Source organism: Linepithema humile, chromosome 4 (genome assembly GCF_040581485.1).
Source record: "Linepithema humile isolate Giens D197 chromosome 4, Lhum_UNIL_v1.0, whole genome shotgun sequence".
Taxonomy (NCBI): domain Eukaryota; kingdom Metazoa; phylum Arthropoda; class Insecta; order Hymenoptera; family Formicidae; genus Linepithema; species Linepithema humile.
This window is the reverse complement of record NC_090131.1, coordinates 29,889,977-29,907,479: the sequence shown is the minus strand read 5'-3', so window position 1 is coordinate 29,907,479 and position 17,503 is coordinate 29,889,977. Positions and strand designations below refer to the sequence as shown.

At 41.3% G+C, this 17,503-nt stretch overlaps 2 protein-coding genes across 9 annotated transcripts in view; one reads left to right on the top strand and one right to left on the bottom strand.

Annotated features, from left to right (window-relative positions):
- Mitofilin (inner membrane mitochondrial protein mitofilin) overlaps positions 1-2,820 on the top strand; it is a 34,847-nt gene extending 32,027 nt beyond the window's left edge. For 5 of the 8 annotated variants that reach the window (XR_010889658.1, XR_010889657.1, XR_001100568.2 and 2 more), the window contains 3 exons: positions 100-295; positions 2,419-2,610; positions 2,710-2,820. Coding sequence is in view for 3 of the 8 variants with exons in the window: in XM_067352900.1 (XP_067209001.1) it covers positions 100-295; positions 2,419-2,478 (256 nt within the window). In the remaining 5 variants the exon portion in view is untranslated. Of the gene's footprint in view, positions 1-99; positions 296-849; positions 2,110-2,183; positions 2,245-2,418 lie in introns of those variants that run through there. The other 3 variants (XM_067352900.1, XM_067352901.1, XM_067352902.1) reach the window with 3 other exon arrangements.
- Positions 2,821-10,258: 7,438 nt separating this feature from the next.
- The window catches only part of LOC105671108 (uncharacterized), a 67,285-nt gene continuing 60,040 nt past the window's right edge, over positions 10,259-17,503 (bottom strand). Inside the window, exon 4 of the mRNA XM_012365020.2 lies at positions 10,259-16,542. Within this exon, the coding sequence (XP_012220443.1) occupies positions 16,403-16,542 (140 nt within the window). The 3' untranslated portion in view covers positions 10,259-16,402. The remainder of the gene's footprint in view (positions 16,543-17,503) is intronic.

Here is a 17,503-nt window from a genome sequence, read left to right as displayed (position 1 = left end):
ATATTAATGTGCGCTAAATTAATCAAATCATATGAAGCCGCCTGACCTGAAATCCACTGCTAATTGTCACGGCACTTTGCTCTTACTCGTTTGTTTCAGATATTGGCTGGATCGTGGCGACTTTAAGATGACCCTAAGATACATGAATCTGCTGAAGGGCGCGCCCAGAAGCATCGCCAGCGACTGGATGAACGAGACTAGGATCCTGCTGGAGACGCAGCAGGCGATCGACGCCCTACTGGCGTACGCAGGTGCGACTGGTCTCGCGTATCTCGGCGCTGGAGATCCGCCCAAGGTCAGTGCTCTAAGTTATAACCCTTTAAACAAGCAGCGCGATTAGATATGCCCTCACGACTATGAGGGCGCGCAGCGGCGTTGAGAAATGTACGTTTCCGGTAATTAATAGCTTCCGCGATCCAGACAACGATGTAGACAATATCCAGCCCGCTTATTAAACAATACATTTCTACAAATGGGCTTTGCATAGCGAGTCTGATAGTAGTTGCAGCATGAACGAGATTATTTATTGCCGAGAAATTTATTCGTTATATTATACACAGTGCCATCGCGATAAATTGTAGTGTTTTTTCTTTCAGCTAAATATTAGCTAAACATAATTTTCATGGAAATATTTTATAATTTATTTGCTTGTTATATTAATTTACTGACCGTATTCCGTATAATTTTTTTGACGTTACTATTTTTTATCGTATCATCAATCCGCATGTGAGAAAACATCCGATGGTTGCCGATAAGTTTTTGATGTATAAGAGTGTTTACTGAAAGCGGTAGCAGATCCATGAACATCGCTTCACGTTCCTTTCGATATTGTCCGAATTGTTCCAGCAGAAGTAGAACGGGCAGAACACAGAAGACTGTCCCGAACTTCGAGACCGGGGGCATCCGTAGAAGAACGGGGCGGGGGTGACAGAGGGGAACAGAGAGAGCGAGAGAGAGAGAAAGAGAGAGAGAGAGAGAGAGACGGAGTGAATCGACGACAGCGGGGAAAATGGGGGAAGGAAGAACACAGAGAAATCGCTGCCAGTCTTGTATAGTGAACAATGTCTTTTATAGCAATTAAAAAATAGGATTATTGTGCCGGGAGAGGTGAATACAGTAAGATAACATTTCTCTTTCACCAGTTTTCAATCTCGAGGATCACCCATCTTCACGACCTGTGCACGAAAATACACTTTCAGCGCGCGTAACATCGCTCTTTTGAATTTTACTTTCTCGCGACGAGGTGTAAATCGTGTGTATATATATATAATTAATATATGTACGAGGATTTTAAATATCTCGGATGTATTTCGAGTGAGCCGTTGAACGGAACAGTGATCTAATATTACAAAATAATTTATCCGATAATACTGTTTTGTTTAAATAAATATTTTATCTGATAAAAAAAAATCTACTTTTTTTCTCGCAGCGCTCTCTCCGTCGAGGCAAGAATTGAAAATCTGACGTCCCGCCAGAGAATAATCGCGCGCGAGAATTGGTGCGTGTTAAACGTTTATTTTCGCTCGCTTTTCACACCACTATTCCGTCCAACAGCTCGAGTAGTGAGTCGTGACGGAGTAGAAAGTTACCGAATAAAGTGTAAATACTGGAGGCAATCGTGTTTTGACGGTATTACGAAAAGCGGTTAAGCGCGCGTTCCACGTTTTTCGCAGCATCAACACATGTTCGTACGCATACACGTCCCGGGTGTTTAAATTATTACTTGCGCCCGACATACGACCAGCTACGTTCGCATCTCGTCTCGACATTGCCCGTACGCGTGTCGCACGCGTCGGAATTGCTATTTGTCGTGCCTACGTAGCTCCGATAATCACGCCTGGCGCGCGTGTCCATACTCGGCAAACTCTCCTCGTCCTGATCTATCTATCCATCCATCCATCCCAAGTCGAGTAGCTTTTACTTTATAACCGGATATTACTCTCCCGCGCACCAAACTCTCGTCATGAATCCACATCGATCGTCGCGCACGTCGCGTGCCGTTGCCTCGCCTTTCGCCTCTCGCTCGAAATCTTCGCGATTTCGAAAAAGATGGGAAAGTATGCTAGAAATCATTGTAAAAATTGAAAATAAAAGTGTTTCGTGACAGAAGGAATGTGTTGATTGATTCAAGGAGAGCTCAAATGCTTCTGTAAAATAATGTTTTATTATTTTATCTTTTTCAGATGCCTGTCAGTGTAGAATTAGCAGCATCTTAAATATTTTGATAAATATTTTGCAAACAGATTCTTTGCATTTTTTTTTGATAAAGGAAAATTGTGTATTATTCAAATGGAATTGCGAACATTATAGGAATAAGAGAATTAGTATGTCGAATGTTTGCTCGCCGAGAGCTCAACAATGGAGAGCTCGTGAAAAGGTCGTGAATAGCCTCGAAATAACGACGAAATCGTTTGCCAGTTTACAGAAACGTCGCTGTCCGCTATTATGTCGCCTATAATTAGTCGTCTGGCGTTCTAAATGGACCATTACATAGTTACGATGTTTGGTGGAAATATCCTCTAAGAGACTCGAAGATATATCCGACGAAACAGTGATGGACAAGCTTATTCGCTGCAATTATTGGTTTTCGCTGATTAATAATATATCGAGGTAATAATAATACAATTTTTTTTTACATTCAGTAGATAATAACAAAATTTAATTGTCTTTATTTGTGCAATTGGAATATCAATTGCGTATGATTTAAAGGTTAGCATTCTACCAGAAATGGGAGTTAATTTATTAATGAGGATCAATTTATATGCCAAACTGTATATGACTTGTCTAACAATTGCTCTGATATATTGAGTGATAACAGTAGGATGTAATAATTCGATTTAATTGCTCATTTGGATCGAATAACAAGGTTGCCAAGGGTGATCATTTACAGGTAGGTGCATTTAATTTGTTTCGACAATATGTTTAACAATTCGCCAGCGATCGCTGCGCTCACCCGAAAAGCCTCGCGAATAGCAGCGTTAATTAACGATATTCAGTCACAGTCGAATTCCGTGCGGCGTCTGCTAATGCGGAAAACTTTTTGTCGCTCGGAATACTAAAGATCTCGCGAACTGCAAACTACCCCGTATTTTTATCGTGGAATATATTCGCGGAGCGCTGTTTTGTGCGTTAAATAATAATTCTGGAGTGTGAAGAGATCGGTAGCGCGGGGGAAGAGCGCGAATAATTGCGTTAACTAACGACGCTAATGGCACTCGTGGAAGAAGAGCACGGCTTCGTTACAATGTGCCGGTGTGAAGCAAGGCGAAAACTGTGATACGAGGTCAGGTATGCGCGCGGAATGCGGGACTGAGTTCGGGGAAAAAACGCGCGACGCTCGGCTAAGCTTATTTGTATTTGTTTTGTATATATTGAATTTATCGAGGATCGTTATTTCGGCTTAAATAAAATTTTCTATTATAATAGAATAAAGAGAGCAGCGGTACGCTCGGTAAGAAAATTGCGAGCGTTTCTTCCGTGTAGCGTGTAATAAAAATTTCATGCACCTTGCCGATTCACGGAACTGTGTCCCCGGCCGTCTCGCAAACGTGATTTCCTCCCCTCACGTGGGATATTATACGCAAATTTAGAAAAGCCCGGCGCGCCTTTGGGCCCGAATATACTCCCGGAATAATAAAGCCACCGCGCGCGACATATTTTCGCGTAAAACAACGCTCCGCGTTGTTTTGCCACGGCGGATAAAGATCCCGAGGGGTTGCATAAAATACTGCGGTGCGCGCAAAAAGACGGCCGAGGGGCCGCGCTAATTGGCGACATTAATGACACTCGCGGCCGCTCCGCTTTAATCTAATAACGCGAATCCGCTCTGTAAAGGATAATCATCCCGCTTGTCCCTCGGGCAGCGCCAATCTGTCGCGGCCACGGAAGAAGTTTGTGCCCGCAAAGCGGCGCGGCCGAATGGGCTTCCCTGCGGACGTTTCACCGCGCGACAAAGCGGCTCAATTAACCGTCCGGTATAAAACGCAACGCGGCTTTTTACATTGTAAATTCATTCGGTATGCAGAAATCGTATGGTTTTTTGTATAATTTTTCGACATATTGTGAGCTTCATTCAATAAGCCGATTGAAACACCTACGGACGAAAGCTCTAGAAGTCGTACCAGTGCATTAAAACAATTTTATTTCACCAAAAGCGCGAGTATACTATTTATTTTTTTGTTACGATAAAAATTCGAATTATTCACACGAATAACCTTTTACATAGGTCGTTGAAAAAGGCATTCTGCTTAATCCAGAATTAATGTAGATATTGCCAATATTGCGATATCCGCTGCACCAACTCTGATTGTAAGATTAAAGCGCACATCGCCGGCGTGCCGATACCAATCTACGATCGGTTTGCTATTCTCGTGTTTACGGCAATAGCCACACTCGTAATGCCGTCGCGTTGAGTTCGATGCGAGTTTAATCCGCGTCGCATACCTCCGTGCGTCAACCACCATCGATCTACCATCGCCGTCAACAATTGCATTGACATTCATAACTGGCTCTGGTCGACGTCGATCTAGTCCGAATTAGGGATTTCCTCAGTGACCGGCGTGATGCCTAGTTACAACGATTGTTTCAGAGTAATGCGATGTGCGGAAACTCTATTTTGCTCGAAACTATCGAAGATGCGCATTTTTCCACATCTTTGCACACGTATGACTGGATGCCGAACAAAGTTATACGACTATCAACTATCTTAAATTATTCAAATTCTTACCTCTTTATCTTTATTCTTTTAATCTGAACTTGGTTCTTTTCGATTTTATAACCCATGTCTTTTCGACATGAAGTATAAGAAACTTTTGCATTTGATACTATCGAGTCGTACTTCATTTATGATTATAGCGTTGCGCGACAGTGCGACAGTGTGGACAGCATTGTGTAGATTTCATCCTTCTAAGATTACTTACCTACCCCACCCGGCGTTCCCCGTAGCGACAGATATTCCCGCCAGACGCGGGAATGCAACGACGACAAATCGAAATAACAACGGCGCAATTTCACGGTGGAAACAGCCGTTGTCGGGGCGCGCGTCATATATCGTCCGAGGAATAATTACTGTAGCGGAAGGACCGACGTCTCTCGCTGTCGAACGGACCGTCTGGAATTCCCGGATCGAGCACCGGAGGCGAAGCGTCCATTCTGCGGATGCCAAGGTGAACGTACACCGTGGGAGGCGGCACCAAGGGTGAGTACATAAACGCGCGCGCGCGCGCGCGCACACATCCCCCGGCGGCCTCGAGGGTGCAGTTGCGGGCAGAGCGGATGCACGTGGCACCGGTACGTAAAGTAATAAAGGAGTCGCGATATGCTGCGGAACGCGCTGCAGGAAATGCACACGCGCCACTGGGGCACGATCTCGACGTATAATAGCACCGCAACGCGACAGCACGGAGGTGTGAAATACGTGTGGGTGAGCGTGAGGACACGTCGGATTACGTGGGTCGGGAATATAAAAGATTGATCGAATTACCTTCCGGCGAGTCCGGAGCTTTTCAAAACTGGAGAGACTGTTTAGAAAAATACACATCTTTATACGCCTCGCCTTGCACGCGTATAAAGTATTTAAGAAAATTTCTAACTTTCTTACTTTTTTTTTTTTTTTTAATTATTACTCGCAATATTATTCGTTTAATTGATGGAAGATATTGAACGGAGATTGACTTTGAATATAGCGTTGTATTATGGATGTATTATAAATGTCGCTAAATAGATTATAAAATCAATCGATTTATCAATGTAGGCTCACGGCTGCATACATCGTGCCATTAATAAAGCTTTATTTTAGTCATCGCGTGCGGCATTCTTTTATCGTCGCAGCGTGTCGTTGCACTTGATGACCGGGGCTCACGTGCATCACCGTCATTACTTTTACGCGTGACATGCCCTAATGGTTGAAGTCTTCGATAGAATCTGAAATTTACACAGATCGTTCCGCCGGCGCCGGCAGTCGCACGTTTCTTGTAACAGCGCAATTGAAAGATCGGGGCTAAATGAGAATCCGATAGTTTTATCGTGGCACATTCTTGCGACACGGGTCACCGACAAGAATTTTAAGCAAACGGCGACATTTCGGGCGACAAAATCTGCTCGACAGCGACGAAATATCCAATTTTGACGCTTTTGACCTTCCCCGCAACATTAAAATGCGAACAATTCGCGTCGCTTGTCAACGGCATTGATCATTTAACAGGAAGCGATTATCATTAATTAATTGCCCATCGAGAGACGACAACAACGAAGTTGCGGCGCGGTAAACTAATTTTATCCGGCGTTGAATATGGATGTCATGAATTATTCCGCGTTCTTCGTAATTATTAATCGACAGCGCACATCGGTCCGACGAGTTTTTCAAACACCGCGTACGCCATGAGATTAATTAATCCTTTTTTTCTTCGTTTCTGATCACGTCCGAGAGACACGTGCAAAAAGGGCTGTCGCCGGCGTGAAAAAAATCACGCTCACAGTGCTGAAAGGCCACCCGTTGTACGAAAGCACACGTTTTTTTCCTCTCCGTCAGCATTTTGACAGTTACCGGCGACGCGCGCGATGTGAAACATCAGGCCTCGATGTAGGTACAATTTTTTTCTTGTTTCACACTTTGGATACTCAAAGCTGATTCTTGGATATTGTTCCAAAACATTTACGAGACTTTTTAGCAATTTATTTTTGCATGAGCGGCGCGAATTTCCATCAGCGTAGCTGGTTCACTTTGAAAGAAAAGACTTCGACGAAACTTACGCCCGGAATAAACACGCCAACGATCGAAACCGAAGTAGAATTGTTTACAACGTAATATATCATTTTGTGGTATCATGCCGGAGACTTCTCGTGTTCCCGCTGCTCCCCTCGCAGTCTTCGCCATAATTTTGCTTTGTTCGCTGTTACATTGCGGCTACACGTGGAATACAGATATGTGGTATACAGATACCACGCCGTAGTTATTTTAGCTAACGACCTCCAGTTGTGCCGTTGCAATTCATACGTGGCGAGCGAGGAGCGTAGGAACACGTGAGAGTATTAGGAATCCTTTAATTATTCTATCCCGCTGATTCTGCAAAAACGCGCGTATTTAATTACGCGGCAAACGAAATATTTTTAAAGAGAAGAATATCGAGTTTTTCTTTTGCTAAAAAAAAATTGTATAATAAATTGCAATTGAGAAAACGGGAACAAGAATCTTTCGACTTTTCTCAAGTGTCGACAGTCCGACTCGCAGGATTCTCAAACGCAATAAATTTTCGCGGTTTAGGATCAAGGATCGTTTCACTCGGATTGGGCAGGATGCCACGGAAGGACACACAATTTCCGCCGGCATAGCGGAAATATTAGCATATTTATTGAACGTCAGTTGTCACCTTCGAGATCAGCTAACGTGTCGCCGTTGTGCGATGATTCCTTCGATAGGATGGACATCCCGTAAAGAACGTAATTAACTTGGCGGTCCTGAGGGAATCTCATTCTTTCCACGCTGAAAGGCGATCCGTCACCTTCGACATTCTACACTTTCCAGTTCGAACTTGCCGTTTAATGGAACTATTTTTGCGAACAGACATGTGATACAAGATTTTGATTAGTGCTGAAGTAGTATTTGCAGTTTATTATAAATTTTAATTTTAATAGAAATTGTAGTAAATTTTAGAAATGACACAGAAATCATACATTAGTTTCTTTGAATTGATTTTCTTTCACACCTCGCGGCTTGACTTTATTCATTATCGATACACATTTTGTACAGAAAGGAAGAAAGAAAAGATAGATAATTCATCCTCATAAATAATTATTATTTTCATGGTAGAGGAGTTTATCGAGATGAAACTTCTTACTCGATATTCATGCATAATATTTCCATCGCAACACAGCCTTAGCTAACGACATGAAGTTGCCTTTGATCCGCAAGCGTTACATCGCTGTGTGCTACATTTTTAATATACCTTCTTATCCGCACATTTTACCGAAATTTCAAAATTTTGATAGACTTTTATAGAATCGTTTTAGCAATCTCATAGCTGAAAAATGGAGTGCACATTTAGAACACCGTATTGTTATTAATATATGAAACACTCGTCAAAGTAGTATAAATCTAGTTCTGAAACTTTATGAACTTGAAAAAGAGAAAAGTGTTACATGCAATACGGTGTATTGTATTGAGCAAAAATTTGAGATTTAAACTTATAATAGAATTTTTCCACACCAAATGATTTGTGCGCAGATTTTCTTATTTTCTAGGCTTAGCGTCATGTGGAGAAAAAGATTTTAATGTTTTATAACACTTGACTTGTTAATACGTGCATTACGAAATTGATACGAAAAGGACGCAGCTTTGCATGCACTTAAACGATCGTTCGCCGAAATTTCCAATTTAAATGTAATCTTTAGGACGCACTTAGTATGCATGCCGACCGAGGAAAGCGCTTACTTTAAGTACGTTTTCACGAGCCGACACTGAGAAAGAGAGAGAAAATCACGAGTAACCAAAAAATGACATTTTTTACCTCGCGAAGTTTTTAATTAACGAATTTGCATTTGATCTACGACGACGGCAAAAGCAAGTTTTTAATGAGTATACAGCGATGACGGCCGAAAGGAGATTTGCTCATACTTTTCTGGTGTACAGAAACAATTTTTAACGAGTTCCGTAACTGAATGACGATAACATTACATCGGAAGAGAATTCCGAGATTAGCATATATATAGCGGAAATTTTAATCATCAGGCGCGCAATCATAGTTTACGTAATTAATTGATTGGCGAGAGTAAACGAAGCGGTGGCGTATCGCATAATTGTTGTAACATGCCGAGCCACATAATTGCTCTGTAATATTTACAATCCTCTATTTTCTGATTCCGGAAATTGACCCAGGTCAAACTTTCGCAAACACCCTTCGAGGAAATGATTAATTCCTCGGGGGAAGCCAAAGAGGTTGCGATTGACGTGGTAATACGGCGAATGGCTTATTCCCTCGAGTAATTCTTGGCGTCAGGGCTAAAGTGTGTTTGACTAAGACGTCGATTAATCTCGGTTAAGTCGCCGCGGCGTAATGGGGAGATACGCAGTAAGCTAGCATAGACCACTTGATGAGGGTGGCGATGACAAATCTAGCTTGCGGCAGAATGCGGCACGGGATGCATTCGTACGCGAACAGAATGGGAGAAGTTGATCCTTGCAATCTATGAGAACGTTACCCGATAATGAGCTGAATTCTTCGGCAGAAATTTTCCTTCAAACCATTTTCTATTTATCTTTAATTAAAATAATCAAGTGAGAAGCCGTTGCGCAAATGAGCGCTACGTCCCCTCGTCTTTCGTCGCGCTTTTATTTATCAACGGTGTCGGACTCTCTTTATCACGCACGAGAACTTACCCAAGCAGAAGATTCCTCGTTGACAATTGTTGACGGCACTTATTAAAGAATCGGTACGCTCTGTGAAATCATTCATGACAACAGAGCGTACAAATTCTAAAATAAATAACGTAACACTACTTTGATTTAGTGAAAGTGATTGTCGTAGGTCGGGCCGGGCTTTCGCTGAAAGAGATATTTCGTGTTCGCAGATTCGCTGGAAAAATTAGACGATTTTCAGCAACTCGGGAATCCTTTATAATTATTGTAATTATCATATCTTGAATACAAGGGGAAAAAATCATTTTTAATATGACAGAAGGTGTCGAAAATAGTAGATATAAAAAAATAGGAGAAAGCGATTTGTAACTAACGTAACGTGCACAAAAGTGAAAATGACGCGTGAGCGCCGTGCGCACATATTCCGTCGTCTTTCGTCGCGGAGAATTGCAATCTCCTCGCTACTTGACTACCGGCGTGCGTAGCTACGGAAGGAAAGCCGTAATCGTTTAAAAACCCCGGCAGATAAATCGCGTCCGTTTCACGAATAGACGATCAATCATTCTTGAGCGACGTCGTGCTTTCGTCGAACACTTTGCCGCGCTTGGAAAATATAACACGGCGTCGATCGTAAATAATCGTCGCCCGTGGAATGGCGAAATACGTCGCGGCGCATGGTAATACGTGTTATACGTATCGAGAAAGGAAAGTCACATGAAAATGCGTTGCCCGCCTCTCGATCGCCGTATGAAAATTGATCGACGTGAATAAGTATTCGTCGAACGAGCATCAAATTAATTATCCTTATTAATTATTCCGGGGATAATTCATATTTGCAATTCCGTATATTTGCCATTCCGCGATATCCTATTATCATTTGAGGAAAAGAGCATCGAATCGCGCGTATTCGGAGTATAGTATTTATTATTGCGTCTGTGTGTGTCTAATATAAATGTACAACTCGTCATACATATAATTCTGCTTATGTATAACTAAATAATATAATGTTATATAATATAATGTAATATTATGACGTATTTTTTTCATATAATATAATATCATATAATATATAACATATGTATGTTTATATATTATATATATATATATATATATATATATAACTCTAATATAATTATATCGCGCAGATCACTCGGCTTGATAATTATAACGTTACATTATATAATATGCATTTCTATCATTCGTGCCTCTTCGATATTCTTAGCGTGCTCAAATTGGCAAAATTCTTCCATTTATTCTGAAATAAATGAATATTGTAGTGATACTTTATTGACTCGGCATCAGCTTAAATTATCGGATATATTCGGCAATGTGAGTAAAACCTACTGCGAAAGTATTTATCTCTCATCGAAAAATCGTCAGTTGAGGGCCGAGTGATCCGAGAGCGATATATTTTTGCACGATCTTATTGCCGACAGAAGCTGATAGAACTCGCAACGATGAAAATTTATTATCGAGCGTTTCTCTTCACGATATAGTAAAACCTTAAGTGCTAAGAAATCGCCTATGAATCGTTACGGTGTGAACGTCGAGTGGTGTCTGTGCGTCCTGTCAGCGCGTTCTGTATAGCTTTTTTTCCGTAATTTTTCGTTTCTTTATTTCTATAGAGTTTTTTTTTTGGAGCGAGATGATTCGAGGTATTCTCTAAAATTCCTGAATCGGTTTCAGGAACAAAAAATATTCTGACATTTTTTCAAGAATTTATTTTTATCTGTCAAAATATTTCCTCCGTGAAACGGGCTCTCGTTTCGAGAGTTTTCAATTAATTATAAATGATAATTAACGAATCAGTTTTCGTGCAGATTAAATTTGCGTACAATTGTAACAAGATAATATATTGATTGTTGTAAAGAATTTCAACAAGCAAAAATATAATAATAATATATAACATATAATAATTATATATAATATATAATATATATAATATATAATAATATAATAAAATATTTCGGAGCTTTAAGAACGTCACAGGAGCGATCGTTGAAAGGTAATCCGCGGGTGATAGCAAACCGCCGGTGATAGTAATCGATCTTGACACTGTTGTGCTTTAGTTTACAAAAGTATATAGAGACGAGGCTTAAGCAAGATGTATCGACGTTAACCCGAATCGACAAATAGATCCCCGATCAGCAGCTAATGAATTGAATCGAACGACTTGAAGCATTTCCTGATGAAATCCAGCGACGCGTTCTTAATTTAATCCCCGCGGAGGCGTTTATATATATATATATATATAATCGCGCGTGGTTCGCGCGATTTTGCGATCGGAGTATTAATCGTCATAGGGGGGAAAGGGAGGTGATTATCGATCCTGCGCTAATTATACTAAGTCGATGCGAGCCGGTGCTCCGTCAACGATTAATTCCGAGCTGCAGTCGCCGACGATTACCTCGAAGCACACCCTCCAACAATAACAATCGACGTTTTAGATCGGCCGACATCCGAGACGGGAAATAGATTAGCTTTAACAAATTATCCTAAATTCACGCTAACTTTAGATAAATCGTCTGACCCTAAAATGCGAGAACAGATAGTTAGTTCGTCCCCGAGCGACGCGAGAGTCCGGAAACGCGTCTCTGAAAGACGGGAGCTGAGAGTCGGCCGTATTCCGAATATACGGAGGTGCTCGATCGAATAGCGAGTAAGATTATTCATTATTCATTATATGTGCGAATAAAAATATTTAATATTCGTTTGCGCGACGAACAATGATTATTCGTTTCTCGTTACTCGTTTTACAATCGCGAGACGCTTGTTAGTCGGATAATTGTTTCCGCCTATCTCTGCTCCGGACGTCTTTACGACGTCTCTCGGACATTCGCGTTGCCGGGGTGCTGTCGCTAAACGCTTCCTCCTGCGAACAGTCAACAGATTATTCGCTACTCGTGATCGCCCGCGTTGCTTACCCACTAAGATGAATATCGCTACTTTTTAGGAATTTTTTTTAGTTTCTTGTCTACCTGCTCGTGATCCAATACGCTGATGTGTGTACCGAGTAACGCGAGAGGAATTGGACGATGTCGACATAACATTTCAGATATTGTTAACGATTAAAATATTTGTCGCATTAATTTCAATGAAAAAAAGTAGAAAAATTTAGAAATCATCCATTGTAGATCTCTACATTCTGCGAATTTTCAGATTTCCGATAAATTGATTTAATTTCCGCACTATTAGATACTATCCAAAATTCTATTTGAAAATGAATCGAGAGATCTTTAACGAAGGAAATGAAAGGTTTTCGCCAAAATCAAGATATAACGAAGACACCTGGTGTCCTTTCGCGCCACCCGGTATAGACGTAGATTATCCGCGCTTTAATTACAATTTATAAGGCTACTTAAAGCGGTTACATAATAATCGACAACTTCACTTGCTCGCATTTGTCTAATCGATCGATAACTACTATATGTATACTCGTGTGAGATGCACAGTAGTTTATAATAATAATGGTAATTAGTAGCAATAGTAGTAATAGTAATAGTAGTAATAGTATTAATAATAACATCATTATTGTGTTAGCCTCACTGTTCCTCTGTTAAACGTTATCTGTATGTAGGTTATCCACGTTTTATTTATTTTATTTACTCCTCTTCTTTTCTTCTCCTCCTCATTTCTCTTTGTGTGCATCTTACGGCTAGGAGGTGTCGAGCGACAAAAGCAACATTTTCGTTCGCGTTGTTGCTGCCGCCGATTCCGATGCCGGCTGCCTTAGTGTTACGGGCTTTGGTAACGCGTGTCGTTGACAACGATTGTGGTCCAAATGTATCGATACTGGCTTTTTCGCGCGGAGAACGTCGCTGTAGTTTTCTTCCGCTTAAGCCGTCGATGCTCTCATTCGTCGCGAATCGATGAGCGGCCGAACCATCTCAAGTCGTCCCAAAGAAACAGGATATGTCAGGATACCGTATTGTCATCAAATTGACTCGTGATCAAATTTTTATTGGGATATTTTATTCAACTGTATTATTCTTCCAATCTATTGTATATTCTGTTTTCAAGAAAATGGTTGAATACACACACACACACACACAAGGGATTTGGTACAAGGGAAAGGACTTAAGGAAATATATATCGGAAATCTCAAGTTGGAATTTAATGCTTGTTTTGCCGTAAATAATACATCCAGCACTTTAGATTGTTAATAATTTATTTTTAATATTTTTTCAATGCCTTTTTCTTGTACGTTCGAGAAATATTCTTCTATGTACATAAATTGATAAAATTTGACGGATATAAGACAAAAATTTCTTTTCTACCTTATTGCGTGCTTTCTCTTTCTGATATAACAAAGCTTATCTTTTGAACTATAATCGGCTTTGCAAGGGTAATGCAAAAAAAATGGGTCATGGAAGGTCAAACTCTTTCTATCATCATAGAATTTTCCCTTTATAATAGAAAAAGCGGAGCTTTATATAGATACACGATACAATCGATAACACCGCCGCAGCGTGAAAAAGGATCATCAAGGATTAACTGTTTTAAAAAGATGCCTATGAAAAAGCAATGTTTGCGAACAATATTGGCATCTTGACGCCTTTGGACATCAATAATCCATTAAAACGCACCAAGAATTTTAGTTGTCTCGGCTTTTCTTGCACGTCTTTTTTACATTTGTTCTTTAAAAATTTTAAATATTCTAAAAAATGTATCAAGAGTTAACCGAATTGTGAACATCACATTTTAAAGGTTGTTTAATATTCATGACATTTTTTCCGTCTATAAGATCATTTTTTATTTAGATGAAGACGTTTCAAGCGTATTAAATTTTTAAAAATGGGCCATCATATTTACGTCAATGCAATTTCGCGAGAAGTGTGTCAAAAAAATCACATGAGTTTTAATGCGTTAATAATGAAAAATTGCGAAGCGTCATTGCATGGTGTAACTTAGGAAAACGTGTCTTGTGATGAAAATCGCGTGACGCGCTGAAATATTCACAACACTCGAATACATCGCGCGACGTTCAACCAAAATATTGATATATCGGCCCGCGTGCCCCCTTCGATCGTCGCTTTTTCGGCGCGACAACCCGCTAGCCGTCCCGATGTTATTAAATTCGCATGTACGATGCCGAAGTGGACGGAAGAAGCGGCGGAAGAAGCGTCGATAAAACGCCCGACGAAAAATGGGACGCCAAAACTTTTTGAATAAATTCAATCCGCCGTTGAAGGCTGACAGAATGCCGTTCCTCGACAGAAGGCTAACCGGCGAAAACTCGGAGAAAAAATGTACGATGTGGAGAACAACGTATATAGTGCCGCGTGTTTTCCATGCCTCCTTTTATCCACATTTTTTCATACTTTTATGCAAAGTAAATTTCTTCGTGAAAATAAAAAAAAACTACTTTTTTCTCCATTTTTTTTCCTTATCGGAGTCAAGATTCTGAAAGAGATCAATTCAATGGGGGAATTATTGATCTTTAATCCGAGAGTTCGATGTTTCGCGGAGAATAGATCGGATAAAGTATTCTGGCGCAGAAAAATCACAATCTGGTGGAACAACGGTAAAAAACAGACCGCACATCGCGTGAGGGAAATCTTGCGCAAACCCACGTCTGCAAAGTCGCACGAAAGCTACCATGAAAGCGGATAAGCGCAAAACGTGATGATGGTGGCGACTATTTTTGAGCTTTTTGCCGTTCTCGGATCGCGTGTTGCACGAGTGTTAAATATCGCCGCTATTGTTCGAACTATTTTATTCGCGACGAATTGCGTGCGGAATTTATCTTCGGAATTTCTGAAGAACTGGACAAAGTATTTTTTTTCTAAAGCCAAATGTATACGCGTCCCAGTTTAATTAAAAAATCGATATCGCATCTAAAGTAAAATAAAAAAAATTGTCCAGGGATTATTGATAGCAACGATTCGGTGCGACGTGTGCGAACGTCGAGTATCGTCTGTCCCGTCGTGAAATTTTAATCTGTAAAAAAGCTCGCGAAACGAAATTTCAATCAAACTCGATCGACGTAACTTTTCTATTGAAGACAGCCGATGTGCGACAGTATGCGGAATTTAATAGAACGAGGAAAGTCGGCGCGACAACGCATCGGATTTAACGAGGCGTTTCCTCCGTGTCGCTTAACGCAACCGAATTCAGCAAGTATGTTCTCGGCTCGCTGGATTGACACGGCTGTGATTGTGCGACGTGGATACCATCGCGCGAAATAGAAAGCCGGTGCAAATCGGTTGTAGACAGCATCTCATTAACTCGAGAGCATTGTATTTGAAAATAATTACGATTTCTCTTGCACTACTCGTCCTTTACGCGTTGTTTATAAATTACCGACCATTCTTACACTCGTGAAACTGTGTGCGAAATTGATTTCTTGAGAAATAGGACGCTTAGAACTTATCTTTTCAGTATTTTAACTTGGCGTAAAAGAAAAACACACTGGAGAAAAGAAGTATTGAAAAAATATGTGGCAAGCACCGAGGCATTTGAAGAACGGATAATTAAATAACATTCTCGAGTGACTATGTAAACGAGTGATGAATAAAATTACAAAATATCAACTTACGGAAATTTACAAATCGCGGCGTTTACTAATAACAAGGCGGATATCAATTTGACGGTTGACAAAAGCAACAGGTGAACAATGCATATTAATGCGACTTCTAATGAACAAGCGATCGAGTCAACAAATTTTTTTCAAGTGTCATTATGCGTCGATGTGCATTTACTGACTGGCATGTAAACTTCAATTAAATTTTAGCCGTCGAAGTAACTCTCAGACGACATCAGAAAGTGGAAAGCACACTTGAAGCATCAATAGTACGAGAGTGTGTTTAATAGTTACAAATGATAAGGATTTAACTCAGCTTTTCGTTGAAAGGATCGGAAGGAGCAAGGGACGACTATCGACGTTTCCGCGACACTCGCTCGTAGGAAGCCTCGATCGTTCGGCGCAAACGTCTGAAATACAAGGTGCTACGTTTCCTCCCCCAACCGTGCAAGTTTTTGTGATTGAAGGACCTATGCGGCTTCGTGTGACGCTCGTGGCGCGGATCCCCCGTCCTGCAAGACGACGTATTAGCCACGAAGGCTTCGGCACACCATGAGGACCGCCAGCGAGATCGCCAGGACGAAATACGCGCTGTTCGACGCTGTCAACGACGGGCCGGAATTGCAGCCATCCTGCTGACAGCAATACGTTTTCGTGCTCCAAGCCTCTAAAACAGCCGATGCAATCATCAGCGATGTTTTTCACGTGCAAATTATATTTAAATTGTTTGTTTTAATCGATGCGTTCGTAATGATAAAATAGCTTCAATCGGAATGAACTCTAATAGCAAGCTCTGAAAAGTAATAATTCCATAAGAGAATCATAAACTGAGAATTTGGCTGCGAGAAGTTTTAATATATAGACAAATAAAAAGAGGTCCGTAAAGGAAAAACAGCAAGGCGTGTCATCGGACAGAGATTAATCGTGACTTCCGTTTCGAGATATGAGAAAAAAGCCGAGAGAAGGAAGAGAAGTGGATATACAGACGCTGTCGAAGGACAAGTGGCGGAGAAATACGAGGAGCCGAGGAAAGAAGAAGCATGAGGCCTTCATCCACAGAACGAAACAATAAAACGACGCGAGACCCGATAACACGCCGTACCGCCGTTCGCTATGGGACCTTCAAACGCGCGAGCTTCGTATCCTCTCTTGTATCCTCTCTCGAGCGCGACGTATGGAGCGGATGTAGGAAGAGAGTGCGATGCGGGTACACATCGCACGGCGAAATCCGAAATCGATGACGCGGCTTTCGAAAGAGAGAGAGGGAGATACTCGATCGCGTCCCGTCTCGACGCCCGTCCCGACGTCGGCGTTTCACTCCGCGGCCTTTCAGATAACAAACGCCGGCCCGAAGCAACCGATAACACGCGGTTTCACAAATTTTTTAGGGTCCGCCGTTTTATCCCTTGTAAATTATATCGCTGTTGGGCGCCGGGACCAGCTGGCCATCGGCGACCGGTTGGTACCAAAGAATTTACGAGCGGACATGGATTTAGTATCGCAGATATCGCGGCGAGGAGCCGAACGGTTTCGCGAAAATAAATTGCAACGTAAACGCACGTTTTTTTTTTTTTTTTTTTTTTACGATCGCAGAATATGTCTCTTGTGGTGAAAATTGTCGCAGCGTA